The sequence below is a fragment of the Siniperca chuatsi genome, linkage group LG16 (assembly GCF_020085105.1).
Source record: "Siniperca chuatsi isolate FFG_IHB_CAS linkage group LG16, ASM2008510v1, whole genome shotgun sequence".
Lineage (NCBI taxonomy): Eukaryota > Metazoa > Chordata > Actinopteri > Centrarchiformes > Sinipercidae > Siniperca > Siniperca chuatsi.
Window position 1 is genome coordinate 9336699 of NC_058057.1, and position 17827 is coordinate 9354525.

Consider the following 17827-nt stretch of genomic DNA (forward strand, 5'->3'; position numbering starts at 1 on the left):
TAAACTAAGAAGGTGAACAGGGTACAGATTATACCTGCTAAATATCAGCATGTTAGCATTGTAAGTATGTCTGACGCTGTGCCTTAGTACAGCCTCACAGGTCAGCTAGCATGGCTGTAGACTCTTCTTATTTGACAGCATTATGAGAACGCAGCCCCGCACCATTCACTGATTCACTCCTTCAGTCTGTGTCTCAATTAGTTTAAAGAGTATTTAAGACCCTGCTGCCAAGATTTTGCTGCCTCTCTGTTGCTTCTGCCTTGTCCTCAGGCCCTGGGTGCCTTTCATGTGAGATCCTGGAGGTATGTAGTGGAGAAACCATCCGTTGTGTGCATTAAGATGAAACTGTTTTCAATCAGCTATCTGCACTGGTGGTCTTTCAAACCAATGACAATTTTTAGTATTGGCATCTATTGTAACCAACATGAATTCAATCTGACCTTTCAATGAACAAACAAAACAACTACTACATTTAATTGTAACTTTTTATATCATTATTTGCATTGAAGAGAATGATCTCAAAGGTGAGATTTAATGAAAGAAAAGCCTTACCTAAAGAGATCATCTGAATTTGAAATGTAAATATAATTAATAATAAGCAAAAAAAAAAAAAGTTATTTTTTTCTCATGAGTCCATAAATGAAGACACAAATTCAGTCTGGAGTTGGTTGCAACTGTGCCATCCTGCTATTTGTGTTCCTTAATGACTTTGTAATTCCTCATCAGTGGGTAGCTAGCCTCCACAGCAGGCAGACGCAGAGCAGTGGCAGGGTGCCATCCAGGAACAGGTGCTCCTCCATGTTGTGCTTATGGTGTCCGTAGGCCTCAGTTACATCCTTTAGGTTGATTTGAAATTGGGAGCATTTCACTGGGTTCAGTGCTTTGCTCTGAGCTTAACTTTTTCAGCTTACACACTTGAGCACCTGACTTCAACTCCAGATGCTGATTAATTTGTGGCTACTGCTAACTTGGCTAGCTTTGTTTTTAACGCGGTGGTTACTGCATGTTTACAATCACAGTACAGATTAGCTGATTTTCTCCAGATAGAAAATAACAAGTGACAGTGATTTACACCTGTCAATCAAAACTAAGTCACTTCTTTGATCATTAACAGAACTCCATTTAAAGTCTTATAGGTACTTAGAGAACATTTACAACACCAACTGTTATGTTAGGAGAGGGATATGAAAGATGTTACTTATAAATGAATAAGTAATCTTTAAACATTTTAACATTACAATTTATATTTCTCAAAGAATCTAGTTTTCTGGCTTTTTTTTCTAATTTTGCACCTAGAAACACTCTCCTTCAATACTGAAAAATATGAAGATTTTTAATTCTCATAAGAAGTTCTTCCATGCCAGTGACACTCTTTTACTGAATCAGGTTACATTTAACATATACCCTACATTTAACTGTTAGAATCACTAAACTAATATTTTCATTTCATGCTCATTAACTACTGTTCTGTTACTCTCAAACAGTCTTGTGCTTTTCCATTTGTTCTCCTTCACTCTTCTTCACTCTATCACATTGGTCAATATTGACAGATTGACATCCAGGTCAGCCAATTTTCTTACATCGTCCTGAATACTTTGCAGGCTAGGCAAAATCAATATTTAGGGACCACCTTGCTGCCTTGTAGTACAATACAGTAGGTACTTCTTATTTGCAAGAATGAGACTCACAGAAGTCCAGGGAGGCTGCAGGCAAGGGACTAATCAAGTTTCCATGCAAAATTAGCATGAGAAAAAGCATTTGTTTACCTTGATCAGCTGTCTTTTTATAGTGTTTTGTTGCTTTTTTGCTGTCATGACGTCTTTTTAGGTTATTAATTGAATATCACAAGCAATATTGTCGTGGCATTGAAAGTATAATGGTGTTGTTGAATCACATCATAACAACTGAATTACACTGACATTACCCAGTGATGGTAACCCTGTAAATCTTGCAACCCTCATTCAAAGCCTGCAGGATGAAGTATCATATTTTTAAAGTTTTATCTAAAAGGGGGATGAATTTCAAGTTTTCCATCAGAGAAGATGACATCTCCTGCCATCCCTCCTTAAATCAACCCCTGACCAGCATTCACAGTGTTCGCAATTTTATTTACGAAAGATGCACAATGCAAGTTTTAAAGTGCATTTACAGTTATTATTTAAAAATCAGTTTCAGTACAATACAATACAACACAAACACACAATAAGAAAGCCAAAAAAAGAAAAATAAACACAAAACAATAGTTGGTGATGTAGGATGGAGTTTTCCTTCTTGGTCAGGAGCGAGAAAGTGATGACGTAAACTTCAGGCTCGTCAACCAATCAGTGCCACTCAATCAACTACGCCTGCTGCAAAAGATACACGAAGGATCAGGGTTTTAAGACTTACAAGTTCATGGAGAAGCATCTTACCCCCCTTCCCTTGCACCATAAGCAGGCAATAAAATGAGAAAAAGAAACAAAGCAATGGCTGGTGATGGAGGTTGGAGTTTTGTCCTCTTGGTCAGGAGCGAGAAAGTGATGATGTAATCTTCAGGCTCGTCAACCAATCATTGGCACTCGATCACTTACGCCTGCTGTAAGAGATACATGAAGGGACAGGGTTGTAAGCCTTATAAGTTCATGGAGTAGCATGTAGCACCCCTTCCCTCAACAGGGTACCATAAAAATGGTATGTAGAAAGTGATCAGCTACCACACTGTCTATACAGTATTAAGGAGGAATGAAGGAATACATTGTGGCATTTTTGTACTAAATACCAAATCTTCATTGTTGATATTGTCTGTGGTGTGCCCAGTATTTTATTATAACCATGATAACTAGTGTTCATTGTTGAAACTGGCTTTTCCATATTTTCTTCAAAAATGTTACCATTTCCAGGAATTAAAAAGTCATTTATAGCACCATCTGACAATGAGCAAAGTCAAATGCAGACAAAAACAAAATATACCAAATTCCTTCGAGGAAAAACTGACGCAGACACACATCTCAGGAAGTCTGTCCGCCATGACACCTCTCCTCCACCACGCTGGTCAGATCACTCAGAGCAGCATACCGGTACAAATCTACCGGGCCTCCTCTGATCTCACCCGGGAAGGAGACAACACTTTCATATCAACACCCTGTCATCTCACAATGTGGCATCTTCCCCTTTGAAGGTACAGTAGCATTGTTGCAGTTTCTCAGATGTGAAACTCTAGCTTTTATCATCCTGTTTTGGACAAGGAGGAGAGGAGTGGGAGATGAAGGAAGCAATTTCTTTTTAACTTGGACCCACCAAAGTGGAAAGAAACAGTGTGTTGACAGGCGTGTGAAAGGAGTACTGCTGGGTCAACTGGGGAACTTCAGAGACCAGTTTAGAAGGCTTCATAAAGTCTCCACGAAGAGGAGGAGTAATAGGCTCGCTGACAGCAAAGCAAGTATCAACACTCATGTACAAATCAGAAGTTAGCATTGAAGGCTAGTTTCTATGGATGAGTGCACATGCTTTTACCATAGGTTATTGTTCGTTCAGATTTAGCCACATAACACAAGGCTTGCCAACGTGCCACCAAAGAATCTTAAGACAGAAGCCGGAGAGATTTGCTCCTTGTCCTGAATTACCAGCCAGCTGTAAACTACAGGTCCCATTCCACAGCAGGAGGATCACTCCTCACATTAGCCTTGGCATAGTGCCGACTACAAATGTGAGATCTGTGGTCGTCAAGAGGCCCAGTTGGGATGAGACCCTCTGTCACTCATGGCGACACATGTCATAAACTCATTGTCTTGCCATCAATCTGGGGACCTAACCACCTCCACAGCAGATGGAGGCCCAGCAGGAAGACAGGGGGCCATGCCCTGAGCCTCTGCCCCACACAGAGTGCACACGGCAGGAGAAAGAGGGGCAACAACTATAGGGGAGCCCCATACCCTGGACTGGACCTCCTGTGGATACACCTCTGGATGATGTCCTAATGTTGTCCATGATTAATTAGAGAGAAATGTAAGTACGCCGTTACTGCTCTGTAAGAAAATAGGCTTGCTTTTGATATGAACATTTAGCCCATTGGATAACTATATAAAAGTTTCAAATCACAGACTGTCCCCCTGTTCAGCTTCTCCTTTATGTCAGAAATTACTTTACATAAGTAAATATATAAAGGTCTAAAACCACAGTGACCATAAACATCCCTACCAAATTTAGAAGTGAAAACAGCGATAAACACGGTCTGCAAGGGATAAAGATGTCTTGCCTCCCCTGAATGGGGACATGTAATGATATTCATAAAGAGACCACCTACTGGCGGCATAGGAAAAACTGTTCCTAAGCAACAACATACACGCTCTTACAAGCTACATCTTGGGAAATTTTGACCGGATTGGGATGCAAACAACAGAAAACCTTTAACTAGGCCATGTTATGAGTCTGCTCCCTATGGCCGAGTATCTGGGTGTCTCGTCTGGCACAAATCCGCCTCAATTTATGATAAATAATGTATTCCAACAAAAAACAATGAAGAGAAGAGAAGCTAGCTTGTGGTATGTTGCTAAACCCCATCTCAACCCTTTTCCGTAGTCCTTCAGTTTAAAATGTTACATGAATGATTACAAGTCATATAATCAATGTTCCAAAATCCATCAAGATCATGTCTTATTTTTCACAGAAAATGTACCTTTTAAGCTCTTTTTTTAAAAGCTTGTACAAGACAGTTGTACAAGTTACTGTCCAATAGATGCATACTTCAAAGGTCAAGAACTGGTCAACCCATCTATCTAATTCCTGTTCTCCCTCCAGCACTCAGAAACCATTTCACATTATCAGTTGATGAGAAAACTCATGATGGCTCAGGTGCATTAAAGAAGTCTTGTGCCCATTTAATGTAATTAATTGCTGAGTCCTGTCCACGAATTTGCATCGCGGGATTACTGCATGTCAGAAATGTTACATTTGGAGAAGAAAAAAATCCCAAAGCCAACGACGAGGGTGGAAATCTAGTTAGAACCATGTGAAAATATGTAACTACTATATAAGGCAAAGTAGCATTCTATTATATTTTCTTCTGAGGATGCTATTTACATATGTTCTTGAGGACAGTATGATATAACGCTAGGCTCTATGCACTTTAATGCACGAGTTCAATCTTGCCATCTGCACTGCAGCATGTGTATTTAATAGTGTTAGATTGAGTGTGTTTTTTGTGGTACTCAAATCTTAAGTATACTTGCTATTATCCTCTTCATCCAAAAAGGCCTAAAAACAATTACCATTCAGTAATGAGTGATGTTTGTTTCTCCCTGTCATTAATTACAATTAATCAAAGACAGAAGATTACTTAAAAGCATCACTCTGCGAAGAGCTCACACAGGTCAACTGACAAAACCATTATCTTCTGGGTACAGCACTTCCAGGAATATGATCAAACAACAAAAGTACCTTTTTAAAGCACAACATGATAGATCATCCTCACAAATACGTCACAAAATTATTAATCAGCACCTCACTACTATTATCTGGTCTGCAAATCAACACATTAAGTTGAAAAATGCAAGCATTCAAAATCTTTCCGTGAAGACTCAACCATTTATAAAAAGATTACTAATGGCAAAGATGCTCCCTTAACTCTAATCTGCATCAGGTTTTGCTGTCACCAAATGACTAGTCTTTGAACAGTGTGCCTGTGTACCTATTCCCTTGCTACAGTTGAGGAAGAGGCCAGCAGAAAGGCTTCATTGCCCTCTTGTGGTGAAAAGATATTCATCGAGTCCTATCAAGCTATTGCTGTACAATGGGCCTTCCATGAATGTCAACATGAATACTAAATGTGAGGATGTCTGTCATATGGGGGGGGGGACATGACAAGGTAGGAAAGAGAAAAGTGTGTGCAGCTAGAGGGAACTAAGGAGAAGTTTCTTAATTCTGTGCTGTACCTGATAAGATGGAATTTGATGGCGCGTTTCACAACAACAGCAGTCTTGGTGGGGCCGGGAGGTAAGTCGGATAGCTCGATAGTGGGCCAACTCTGAGAGGGAAGTAACAGACAGTGAGGTAAGTCACAGAGTATGAATATCTTTGGATCAGTTTAAGTGTATGTCAACTGAACAGAACACCTTTGATGATAGTTTAGCATACCAGGTCAGATTTGAATTTCTTGGTCGGCCTTTCTGGCTCAGAAGTGCCAGGTCTCTTGGTGCTTGGTGAGCTTGCACTGGGAGACGGACGCTTACTGAACGAGGCACCTGTAGAGGAGCAGGTGTCTTTTGTCCCTGGAGTTGGTTCCTCATTAACTTTGAACTTCTTTAGTGAAGTTTCTGATTGGGGAGAACGATGTCTCTTTGTGGCCTGTGGAGTCATGGGTGAAGCGGGATTACTGAGCGTGGTCGCTTTAACAGATGAGCCGTTTGTCACAGACACTGATTCCTGTAGAGGACAAGGGAAATGTTTTTTGTTTTGGTGCAATTAGTTTTGATTTACATCTTACCATAAGTACTAGGCATGTTAAAAGGAATCATTTTGGGAAATACACTTATTAGATGAGTTAGATGAGAAGATTGATACCACTCTCATGTCTGTACGATAAAGGTGAAGCTACCACCAGCAGCCGGTTAGCTTAGCTTAGCACAAAGACTGGAAACAGGGAAACAGCTAGCCCAGGCTCTTTCCAAAATCCGTTCAAAAATGTTTAATGCATACAAAAATGGAAGTGTAAAAATGTCTTGTTGGGGTTTTACGGGGACTATTTCTTGGTCGGGAACAGTAACTTCCTTAAGTCTTGTCGTCATTGTGAGGTTGCCAGGCATCCAGTGGAGACTCCAGGAAGTGAATGCGCCCGGCCAAGAAATAGTCCAGCACAAAACCAACCATAAAACCACAACTTGTCATTTTTACACTTTCGTTTTTATACAGAATAAGCAAATGAGATATAACGAGATAGAATAAGCTAAGCTAACCGGCTGCTGGCTGTAGCGTCATACAAACACAAGTGTGGTATCAGTCTTCTCATGTAACTCAGCAAGAAAGCATGGAATGGTTTGGCATACCATGTCAGCTCTGATTTTCTTGGCTGGCATCTCAGAGTGAGGCCAGCCTTTTCTCTTTGTGGCCAGTTGGCCTGAGCTGACAGGTGGTGTGTGGCAAGGTGGTACTGTGGCAGAGATTGGGCGGCTCACTGTTGGCTTTGTTTCTGGACTGAAAACCCTCTTCCGTTCGCCATTAGGCATCTGCCAGCTAAGGTTTTCCCTCTTCACATGCGTGGCTGATAAGGTCATCCCCACTTCATATATTTTACAGCTCTCTGCCAGGGTGTAGACTGCAACAGCATAAAATAAAAGTATGATTTATAATGTCACACAACATTGCTCCAATTCTACTGAATTTAAAAATGAAAAAAAAAAATCATACTAGTGTCAGTGAAGGATAGGAGGTCAGAGGTCAGGTCTATTTTCATGTTTTTGGATTCCTCCATATTAAGTCCAATCAGCCATATTGTGCTCATTCCCCCTCTGAAACAGAAAGCAAATACAGGGCAATGAAGTAAAACACATCTAACTACCAAAATAACAAGCCAGTCTTTAATACGTTTTGCAATATGGTCTTTGCAATACTTGCAAACTGAGAGTAAATATATAGAATAAGAACAAATACTGTTAATAGAAAAAGGTAACGTATTAAAAATTAACATTAATCGCTTAAGGGCTAATGCTCAAGAGAACTCCCTGCCATAATTAAAACATAACCATAAAATCACGTGTCCCTACTTGTCATTGGCCCTCCTGGATCCAGGGAAGGACTGCAGATTAACATGGGCCAGGGAAATGTGCACATTTCTCTCCAGAGTTCCCACGAGAAGTCTGATTTTAGACTCCACCAGGCCAACCCTGACGGAATGAAAAAAACACCATTTTCAGAAAGAGGAAAGCACTACAGTAACTGGAAATAAAATATTAAAACTGTTTTCTCCCTCAAAGAGAATCACAGGCGTGAATAAGAAGCATTCTCACGCAAAGATATAAGATTGTAGCTATAAGTCTACAAAAATGTCTACATTCGTTCCAGTTCTACTTAAACTTGGCTTCTCATTTTCTTTGCTCTGTGTACTCACCATTCAAGCTGCTGCTTCTCCGTAGCTGAAGTTGCTTGCAGCAGAATGTAATGCCTTGAAACATAAGAGACAGAACAATGGCAATAGACGTCACGGCATTGCACTTTCGTACGCAGGCTGGACTCTCACTACATTAATCATATTTCCTGTTTTACCAATAATCATAGTTGAAGGAATTTCTGATCAATATTTAAAGCAGGCCAAGCTACAGCACAATGTGTAACATCACTAAACAAAGATGGATATTAGTCTTCATTGTATCATTATAAACTTTAAACATAACAAATCCAACTATTTCAAAACCTGTGCTGACTGTTTTAACATGCAAATGGCCCCTGTAATGAATCTGCATTTGTGTATTTAATGTTAAATCTCAACAACACAATTTTAAAAATCACACAACTGCTCACTACTGTATATCAAGCACTTCTTCCTCAAGCTCGCAACTACATCATTAGCCATATCAAGGATACTGCCTGTTCTGACTTCCAATCTCTAAATAATTGTGTAATCCAAGAAAAAGAATATAATGAAGAGTTTCAGTCCAAATTGTCCAATAAAAAAGAGAGATCAGAACACACTGCAGATTTATTCAAACAGGACAATACAATAAAAGCAATGGAAATAACAGAAACTCCAGACTTGTCCATGAACAAGTCAGACAGCAAATCTCAAACAATCAACTTCTTAAATCACATGAACAAGCTTCAGTCCATATTTTGAATAAATAACAGCAAACGGAAAAACCTGGTCTGCGCATCCATAAAACAATCAGCATTCAACTATGAAATGTAGGTACAAATTTAAGTCTAATACTGCTTATTGGAGGTTTAAAGGTTAAACCAAAAAAAATGTGTAAATCCACACACAGACAAACAGATGATCCACTTCTTAAATATCTTGAAAAAAACGTCTGTCTACATTTTCAGTTAATAATGGCAAATAACAAAACCCGGTCTGCACCTTCAATAAAAAACTGGCATTCAACAATCAAAAACAAGTACAAACTGAAGTCAATAAAAAAAAAATAATAACAGCAATGATAATAACAGCAAATAGCAAAAATGGGTTTTGCACATTCATTACACAGTAGGTATTCAAGAATTCACGTGGGTACAAAACATGGTCAGTTTACACAACAAAACCATATCAGATACATTATGCAAAGAGTTTTCCTGAAGTAGCCCACTTTAAGCATAAATCACAAAAAACTTAAATACCAATTCATCCACTATAAAGCACAATGGGTAAAAACAAATGAATTCAAGTCTAAATCATTCAGAGTAAGACATACAATATAGTACATAAATTGTACAAAATGTTAACTAAATCATTTGTTTTTGATAAAATAGGGAGAATTTTCACAGGGTTTACATTTTTTTAACAACCAAGTACATGCATATCTTCATTAGGGGAAAAAAAACCCATCAAATATAAAGCTCTGCCTTCTTTGGAGGCATAATTTAATATTAAGAAAAAGCTTAAGGCATTAAAGCAGAAGAAGAAAGTTTTACAGTTTTGTCAGGAAAACAGGTATATGTTCAAAATATCAAAATGATAAGCAATTACAAAAAAGACTGGGTGGAAATGTCCATATTTTAGAAAGTGGTGTGTATGTGAGTGTATTTTGTATATGGCAATCCTCATTTTCGTCTTTGGCCAGCTTAATACATACTTGTACTTTTCAAAAATGTTCGGTGTTTCAAATAGTTTGGACCAGTCTGCTTTTTTCTGCTGTATTTCTTCAGTGATGTCACGGCCTGTGAATGAGGAAGGGAAAGCTTGTTAAAGAGAGTAAAACAAAATCCCAACTTTGTTTACAGAATAGAATCCTTGTGGTATTCTTGAAGTTATGAGTTTGACATGGTATGGCTAAATCGTGCGCAACTTCATCCAAAATGACAGTAATTGGCGCTGGAATGCCTATTCCTGACCGGCTGATTATGCATTAGAGCAAACAGGAAAGTTCTGAGATTGTGTTAAATCAACTTTGTTATGGTAACGTTAATTGGCCCACGATGCAGGCAGTGCACTGTGAGCATTTGGTGGATGTCAGCTGAGTGACTACATACCCCGTTGGATCTCCTCCATTATGATGGTTAAGGTGGAGGGAGACACGTTAAATGTGGTGTTCTGCTGCGGATATGCTGGGGTGATGATCGGCATTAGGTGGCAGCGGTCACTTGGATTAACCTGAATATGCAGAATAACACAGCATTTTCAGCATACCTGTGCTTTTGAGCAAATTTGACAATTAATAGACAGACATGATTCTATGTTTATAGCCTAAAATCCTAATACAAATTCTGCTGAGGCCTTACCCTGGGATCCCAAACAGGAAGGTTGAAGTAGCGGTCCTCTACTCTCTTCAAGAGAATTGGGATTGGCCACACCCTGACACAAAACACAAGTTTTTCAGATCAACTGATCCTCATCTGCAACTTTTACAAAGAATTCACATGCATTTACATTTTCAGAGTGGAAAATAATAAAAACATCTCAGTACTGATATCAACTTTGCCCATCAAAATCTAATATAATACCTGCATTTTGTGTTGCCACTGCTGTTTTGGTAAATTTTAAACAAACTGCAATCAAAGTGTGTGCTCACAAATTGGGTTTTTTCCCTAAATGCCACCTCATATTTTACAACTGCCAATCCAATGGTTAGGGAAAGGCTTCAAGAATGCAGCCACTATTTAAAAAGCCCTACCAAGATAGTTTATTTGGCAAAGTGGTGGCCTTTTCAGACCAAGTGCACGTCACTACTTTTTTTCTAACCAATCACACAAAAGTTAATGTTTCTCCACAATAACAACACATAGAGATGGAGAAATTGGTTATTGGAGTAAGTGCATACTGTTTGTTAAATATGTAGTCTGTCCATAGAGGGCAAGCTCAAATGGGCAGTCTGTTTTTAATGGAAGCAAGGCATTAACTAGACCCACTCATGGTAAAGTAAGGTGACTTTGACTACAGTGCATCTCAGTGACTTTTAGTAAACCCAATTTGATGGACACCAGAAATGCTGGGATAACTCACCACATTGAGAAGACCTTGAAGAATTTGGTCACCAGGGTGGACACTGTAGCATTTGGGTATGCCTGACAAATTCTGGCTACCAGTATGGCCCATGATACACCGCCCAAGAAGCCCATAATGTTGGAGTAAATGTTACGCCCTGAAGAGAAATAAGAGGATGAGAAAAAGATTAAGACTCCAGCACACAATGTTACCAAATGTTAAGAATGTCCTGCTCTAATCTTCTTTAGCCCACTGCCAAGTGTTATATGTCTATGTAATATAATATATATAATATGTATGTGTATATAATATTGGTTACCTCTGTTTTATTTCACATTGCTACTGCTTCCTCCTGCTATTACTACAATTTAAATTTTTGCTCAAAAATGATCAAATTGACAAGTTAGGGGAAAAGGAATAAAAAATATGTGGTAAAGCATATTAGACATGGGTCTGTCTTACAAATCAGGATTACAAAGATATACGCCTCTCATACAGGAGACCTACAAGACACCCAAGAGATGTCCTTAGCTCCTTGGATGAGTGATCAGTTTAATTTTAACTTAGATACAGTAAGTTACATTCTGCCATAACATTGTATGAGATGACTCTACATAGACACCTGAACAAGTGTCTTTTTAGACACCTTTGAGAGACAGTCGCCAGCTATACAGCTAAGTAAACCTGTACAGTGTTTATTTCTGCAAAAACAGCCATTGGGCTGTGGTTGCCTGGTAGCAAATGTAGACAAGACAAACCAAATATCCATGGCAACACCAGACAGTGAAACACATGAGCCATGGTAAAGAAAAAGGAACAATGGCTGTGTCCAAAATCACTCTCGTGTACACTCTTTTACTATTCCCTACATAATAAACACTCAATACTTAACTCCTTAGTAAATACTAAATTGAGATAAAAAGTTATCATTTTGCACGGCTGACAGTTGTGGTGTTCATTTAACTGTAATTTACATCTATTAAAAGTACTGTGTTGTGTGATTTTTAGCAAAAAGTAGCATACATGCTATGGACGCTAATGTTTTATTACACTGTGTGAGTTTTTGAGGGCACAATATAGTGCATACATTTTACACTTAACATTGGGGAACTCACATAAAATTTCAGGAAGTAAATACAATGCGCTAGATAGCAAATAGGGAATGGTTTCAGATGCAGTCAACGACATGTAATCCTGTTTTGTATGAAGGCCAACACAGGGCAGTCAGGCATTGTTTGTGGAAATGTGCAATTATCGTGTAAGGGGACAGGTTCAAAATAATCGTCCGCTTGTTCTGTTCTCTTGACTGACTAGCAAGCTTAACTAGTTGTGTGTGTTCAACTCACGTTTGGCCCACAGCTTGATGGCTCTCAAAGCGAGCCTGAAGTTATGAATGTTTGGCACAAGCCTGAGGATCTCCTCTGTAACTCTGTAGCCTACGAAAAACAGAATAAGAAAAAGATGAATATAGAAGCAGACACAGTAAAAAGGGCAAACCACAGATACACAAAATGGTACGCTGTCAGACATCACGAAAACATTCCTGACGAGTACAGCTGTCAGATACTAATACTGCAGGATTTCCGAGCGGTTGTGGTCTTTAATCTGATGTTTACCATTGAGACTCCTGACACAGCGTTTATCTATGTTCTTCAATAAGTTGTCGTTGAGAAGGTCCAGATTCTCAGGAATGCTCTTCAGTGCCACCCGGGCAAAGACTAAGTCAATCTAGGAAATAACAGGAACACAAAAGCCATGATTTAGACACATGCAAACAAAACTTTAATTTAGGCATACTGCAAAGAGTAGAGTTTTTCCTTTTTTCTCTAGCCAAATTACCTCAATCCCATCAAAGGTCAGTTTGATGACAGGCACAAACGCCTCTTTAATGGCCTAAAGACACAATATTGTCAGTCACTTGAAATAGGGAGAAAAATGTCCTTTCACTTGCACGCAATGAATCACTTATATGGCTAACCCGTATGTCTTTGACCTCCTCCTGAGCCTTCAGCTTCTCGAAGAAGGAGGTGAAGAAGTCTTTTCTCTCAAGAAATCCGGGTCCGACACAGAGGGCATCAATATCAGCACCTGTCAAAACAGCACAGATCCATATGAAAAGAAAAGCCTATATTTAAATGTGTGACAATGCTCTGAACCATTAGCTTCACCATGTTCTTTCGGAGGAGGTAACCCACCACTGAAAGAACCTACGCTGTGTGTCCCTTGAATAAAAAGTGTCACTTGTGAAATTTATCACAAAGCAACTTCACATATACTATCCTACTGTGAATGAACAAAGTCTGATCACATATTATGAAGCACATTAGTTAAAATCATGGGCCACTGTGAAATACCAGCTGCCACAGTCCTGACGGTTGAGGAAAGAAACTGTTAATTACCTTTTGAGTGAACTCCCAGATGATAGGAGCCAAATGGGAAGATCTTGCCTCCGACGTTCTCTGTTATCGTTTCAGGTAAGTTCTAAAATCAAAAAGAGTAATTATAAAAATGCATTATCTATGCAATAACATGTTTTCAGTCTCATATTTGGTGTTGTTTTTGAAACAACAATGTAGATAAAGATGTCTTACCATTATTTCACAGATTTCTTTGAGCCACTCCTTATAGAGTGACTCCAGTCGTTTGACAACCTTCTCTCTGCAAATAAAACATAAGAGCATTTTCAAATATTGTCATTTCTCTGACGCAAAGCATGCTTTGGTCCCCTCCACTCGTGGTCTAGCACTTCCATTAACTTCATTCACTGAAGATGTTGTTGTTTAACTGGTTTCTCTTTTTGCAGTAATAACCAACCCAGGTAAGAGGTCTCAACAGTGGCATAACATCCAAGACACTGAGTCACAAAAACACACTTAAAATCTAAGGGTTTTTTTCAGTTCTACCTCTCCAAGCTGTATTTATTACAACATGAAAATAATGAAACTGAAAAATGTGTTTCATACCTGTGATGCAGCTCCAAGTCATTCTCAAATACACCATATGACTTCAGAGTGTCAATCAGTTTTCTGGTCTGGATCAAGTCAGCCTCTTCGGGCAGATCCTCGCTGATAGGACCAGTGACCCCATACCACTTGGGGATGTCTGGGAATGGTGGAGCTTGGCTCTTAATTGGACTGAAAAGGGACATTTGCATGTTAGTGCACTAGTCATGACACAAAACGCATAAACATGCACAGCTATGTCAAGAAACCTTGGTAGGAAGGGAAAGGTGTAAATATAAGTTGACTTGAGCCTCCTATTGTGCTAAGAAATCTGAAATAAACTGTGTCAACTAATTACATAACCTCCATCATAAGGTACATATCAATACCAGTCCAAAACATTAACAAAATCACAAGTTAAGTTACAGCAAATTCAAGGAGGACTGGGAATTGCCTGTACTGATGATTTACCTGTTTTACCTCACCTTAATCTTTGAAAAAGTAGGAAAAAACAAGACACAAGTACTTACCCAGACATTGTAGCTACGCTTAAGCACCTATTTTGTTTTTTATCGAGTCAGGAATATCTTCTTTTCTCTCAGTAAAACACAGCGAAATTAGTGTAGTTCACACACCCTAGGTTGCAAGATGTACACTGGATTTTGGAACGAACGCCCGTCACAGTGGCTTCATTTGTCCAATCGAATCAGAGAACGATGACACGTGAGCAGAACGGAATGACGCGTGAGCCTCAATTGTGCGGGTTTTCGCGCTGCGTTCGATTTTCATGGGCACCGTTTCTTCTAAGAAAATGCATAGATGTTACCCAGTGAAACGTTTCTCTCTAAAATATAAATTATTTCGACTCTGCGTGTGCTCTTTTTAAAAGATATTAATAAAAATGTGTCCATTTGTTTTTGGACTACACTTACAGTAAAATATTTTGGATAAATAGATAGATACTTTATGTCTCCCCATTCCCATGTCACAGCAGCAGCACACAAATGAACCACACAAGAAATATCAAACAACTGAAATATCAAAATGATAAACAATTACAAACAAACTGGTTGGAAATGTCCATATTTTAGAAGGTGGTGTGCATGTGAGTGTATTTTGTATATGGCAATCATCATCATTTTCATCTTTGGGCAGGAAGTAAATACAATGCGCTAGATAGCAAATAGGGAATGGTTTCAGATGCAGTCAACGACATGTAATCCTGTTTTGAATGAAGGCCAACGCAGGGCAGTCAGGCATTGTTTGTGGAAATGTGCAATTATCGTGTAAGGGGACAGGTTCAAAATAATCGTCCGCTTGTTCTGATCTCTTGACTGACTAGCAAGCTTAACTAGTTGTGTGTGTTCAACTCATGTTTGGCCCACAGCTTGATGGCTCTCAAAGCGAGCCTGAAGTTATGAATGTTTGGCACAAGGCTGAGGATCTCCTCTGGATCTCCTCTGTAACTCTGTAGCCTACGAAAAACAGAATAAGAAAAAGATGAATATAGAAGCAGACACAGTAAAAAGGGCAAACCACAGATACACAAAATGGTACGCTGTCAGACATCACGAAAACATTCCTGACGAGTACAGCTGTCAGATACTAATACTGCAGGATTTCCGAGCGGTTGTGGTCTTTAATCTGATGTTTACCATTGAGACTCCTGACACAGCGTTTATCTATGTTCTTCAATAAGTTGTCGTTGAGAAGGTCCAGATTCTCAGGAATGCTCTTCAGTGCCACCCGGGCAAAGACTAAGTCAATCTAGGAAATAACAGGAACACAAAATCAGAATCAGAAATACTTTATTGATCCCCGAGGGGAAACTCTTTTGTTACAGCTGCTCAATCACCTCAGTGCACACAGGAATAGAAGTTCTAAGCAAAACAAAATATAATACACTATAATACAGGTAAGATAAATTAAGTACAAAGTGGATATAAGTATAAAATTAAAATAAGTGTAAAGTACAAAGTGGATTTACCGGTTGATGATAAGAATGTACGGTATAATAATACAATGTAATAATATAAGTAATAAGTAATAGTGCATGTACTGTCAAGTTAAGTGTAGTTTATTAAGATTATTATGAGACGGTGGATATTGCACAGCATTAATAGAAGTATGAATAAATATCAATAAATTAAACTGAAAACAGAGTATATTGCACTGGAGTATTGGCGTGACCAAGGTGTTAATACACTGTGATAGACTTTACATTAGACAATTAAGACCTTGGTCACGCCAATCACATGCTAATCAGGTACTTAACAGTGATGAAGTAGATGCAGCCTGAAAACAATAGGCCTGATTACTGATTACTGGGCCATCTTGGAAACCATTAGGTCAGTTTCAGGTGAAACTAGCTATTAACAGATACTCAAGGTAGATTCCTTCCTGAGGGCAGGGCTTATGTAACACAGAGTAGCTTAAATTTCTAGTTCCCTTCCCATTTTTTCACAATTGAGAATGACTTCTGGATGGGAGCCGAAACATCTTGATTCTGAAAACAGTGTCCAAATGACTACGACCTACCTTTTCTACGATAGAACACTCCTGGACGAATGAGGGACTACACCGTCTGCAAAGAGTAGAGTTTTTCCTTTTTTCTCTAGCCAAATTACAATCCAGTCATCCCATCCCAGTCCATTAAGCCATTATCATAATAAAACTAATGTGTTATTCTGAGATAATGAGATACCTCACTTGTAAACTTGAGGCAACAGGATAAAAAGATCATTCCAGACTATTTCACCATTTTCTCGGTGCTAAATACAGAAGTGGATTTTTAGAGAAAATAAAGACACTGAATGACAACATCGTTATGTGGCCTTCCTCTGGATCAGATGTGTTGGGTGGATGTTAAAGCTGCTCTGATCAATATTTTTATATGAACAGTTAGTCAAATGACCAAGTGCAATGTGAAAGGGGTCGCTTGTAGTGACGAACATACAGAAAACTATTACCTGACTCTGCAGGTTCCCTCAACTCTACAGAGTGTTTTAGCATCTTTCAGCTCATTGTTTTGGTTTTGCAGCCCACAACTTAACTGTTTTGGTTCAGTCTCACTCCTCCCATTAGTGTCATTTTTGGCCGCAGCGTGCAGCTGTTTTCAGTGAAAAGCTCTAAAAACCCACTGTATGCTATTCCTGCCCAGCACCAATCAGACAGACAAAGTCAGTGACTTGCAAGGAAACCCAGTGGAGCATTCAGCAGCTAAAGAGCCAGGTGTTTTTCTCAGGAGATGGTAAAGAGCAAATCAGAGCTAAAAGGAGAGTGAATATTGGACTTACATTTGCCAGGTGACAAGAGTAATGACTTCAAATAAATGCTAATGTTGCTCTGGGTCTGCTGGATGTGTAAACATGTAACAGTTTGCTAACAAGTTCCCCATACCAACTTAAAACGTGATACAGTGTCAGTGTTATGTTTACAGCTTGTTTCCACTGCCCCCAAGTGGCCAAAAATAAATCAGTCATTGCAGGTTTGAGTGATGTATAAGGCCATAGAATGTAGAGATGTCTACTGCTCTGATCAATTTATTTATTTCTAAGTTTACATCTCCCACTATGTATGATCATATAAGCAAACAAAAGTAAGTGTCAACTAAATGTGTGTAATTATCTTTTAGTGTAGGTGTCACATCCGCCTCGGTTCATTTTAAAGACCAGAGAGAGGGTTATGGTTTATCTGACAAACTGAAAAGGTTATTTCATACCAACTCTGCAGTAACTAATACACTAGCACCAGACCAAAGAAAAAGTGTGGTTTTATATGT

The 17827-nt window shown here is 39.0% G+C and overlaps 1 protein-coding gene across 1 annotated transcript; it reads right to left on the minus strand.

The window, feature by feature from the left end:
* Positions 1-2087: 2087 nt before the first annotated feature.
* LOC122862752 (poly(A) polymerase type 3-like) lies at positions 2088-15015 on the minus strand. The gene is made up of 19 exons (XM_044168388.1): positions 14577-15015; positions 14068-14238; positions 13696-13762; positions 13504-13585; positions 13083-13192; positions 12944-12997; positions 12721-12832; positions 12451-12540; positions 11123-11261; positions 10402-10474; positions 10153-10273; positions 9756-9840; positions 8081-8134; positions 7737-7856; positions 7381-7481; positions 7020-7288; positions 6112-6399; positions 5910-6001; positions 2088-2575 (listed from the first exon to the last, which is right to left on the minus strand). The coding sequence occupies exons 1-19, from the start codon at positions 14582-14584 to the stop codon at positions 2563-2565; spliced, it is 2049 nt and encodes a 682-aa protein (XP_044024323.1). The 5' UTR covers positions 14585-15015; the 3' UTR covers positions 2088-2562.
* Positions 15016-17827: the final 2812 nt, after the last annotated feature.

Bases quoted from the DNA above. Each gene is read 5' to 3' on its own strand.
- LOC122862752 (XM_044168388.1), bottom strand. The intron at 12,998-13,082 runs GTTAGCCATATA...TTGTGTCTTTAG, and splicing joins AGGAGGTCAAAGACATACGG to GCCATTAAAGAGGCGTTTGT. The intron at 10,475-11,122 runs GTGAGTTATCCC...GTTTTGTGTCAG, and splicing joins TTCAAGGTCTTCTCAATGTG to GGTGTGGCCAATCCCAATTC.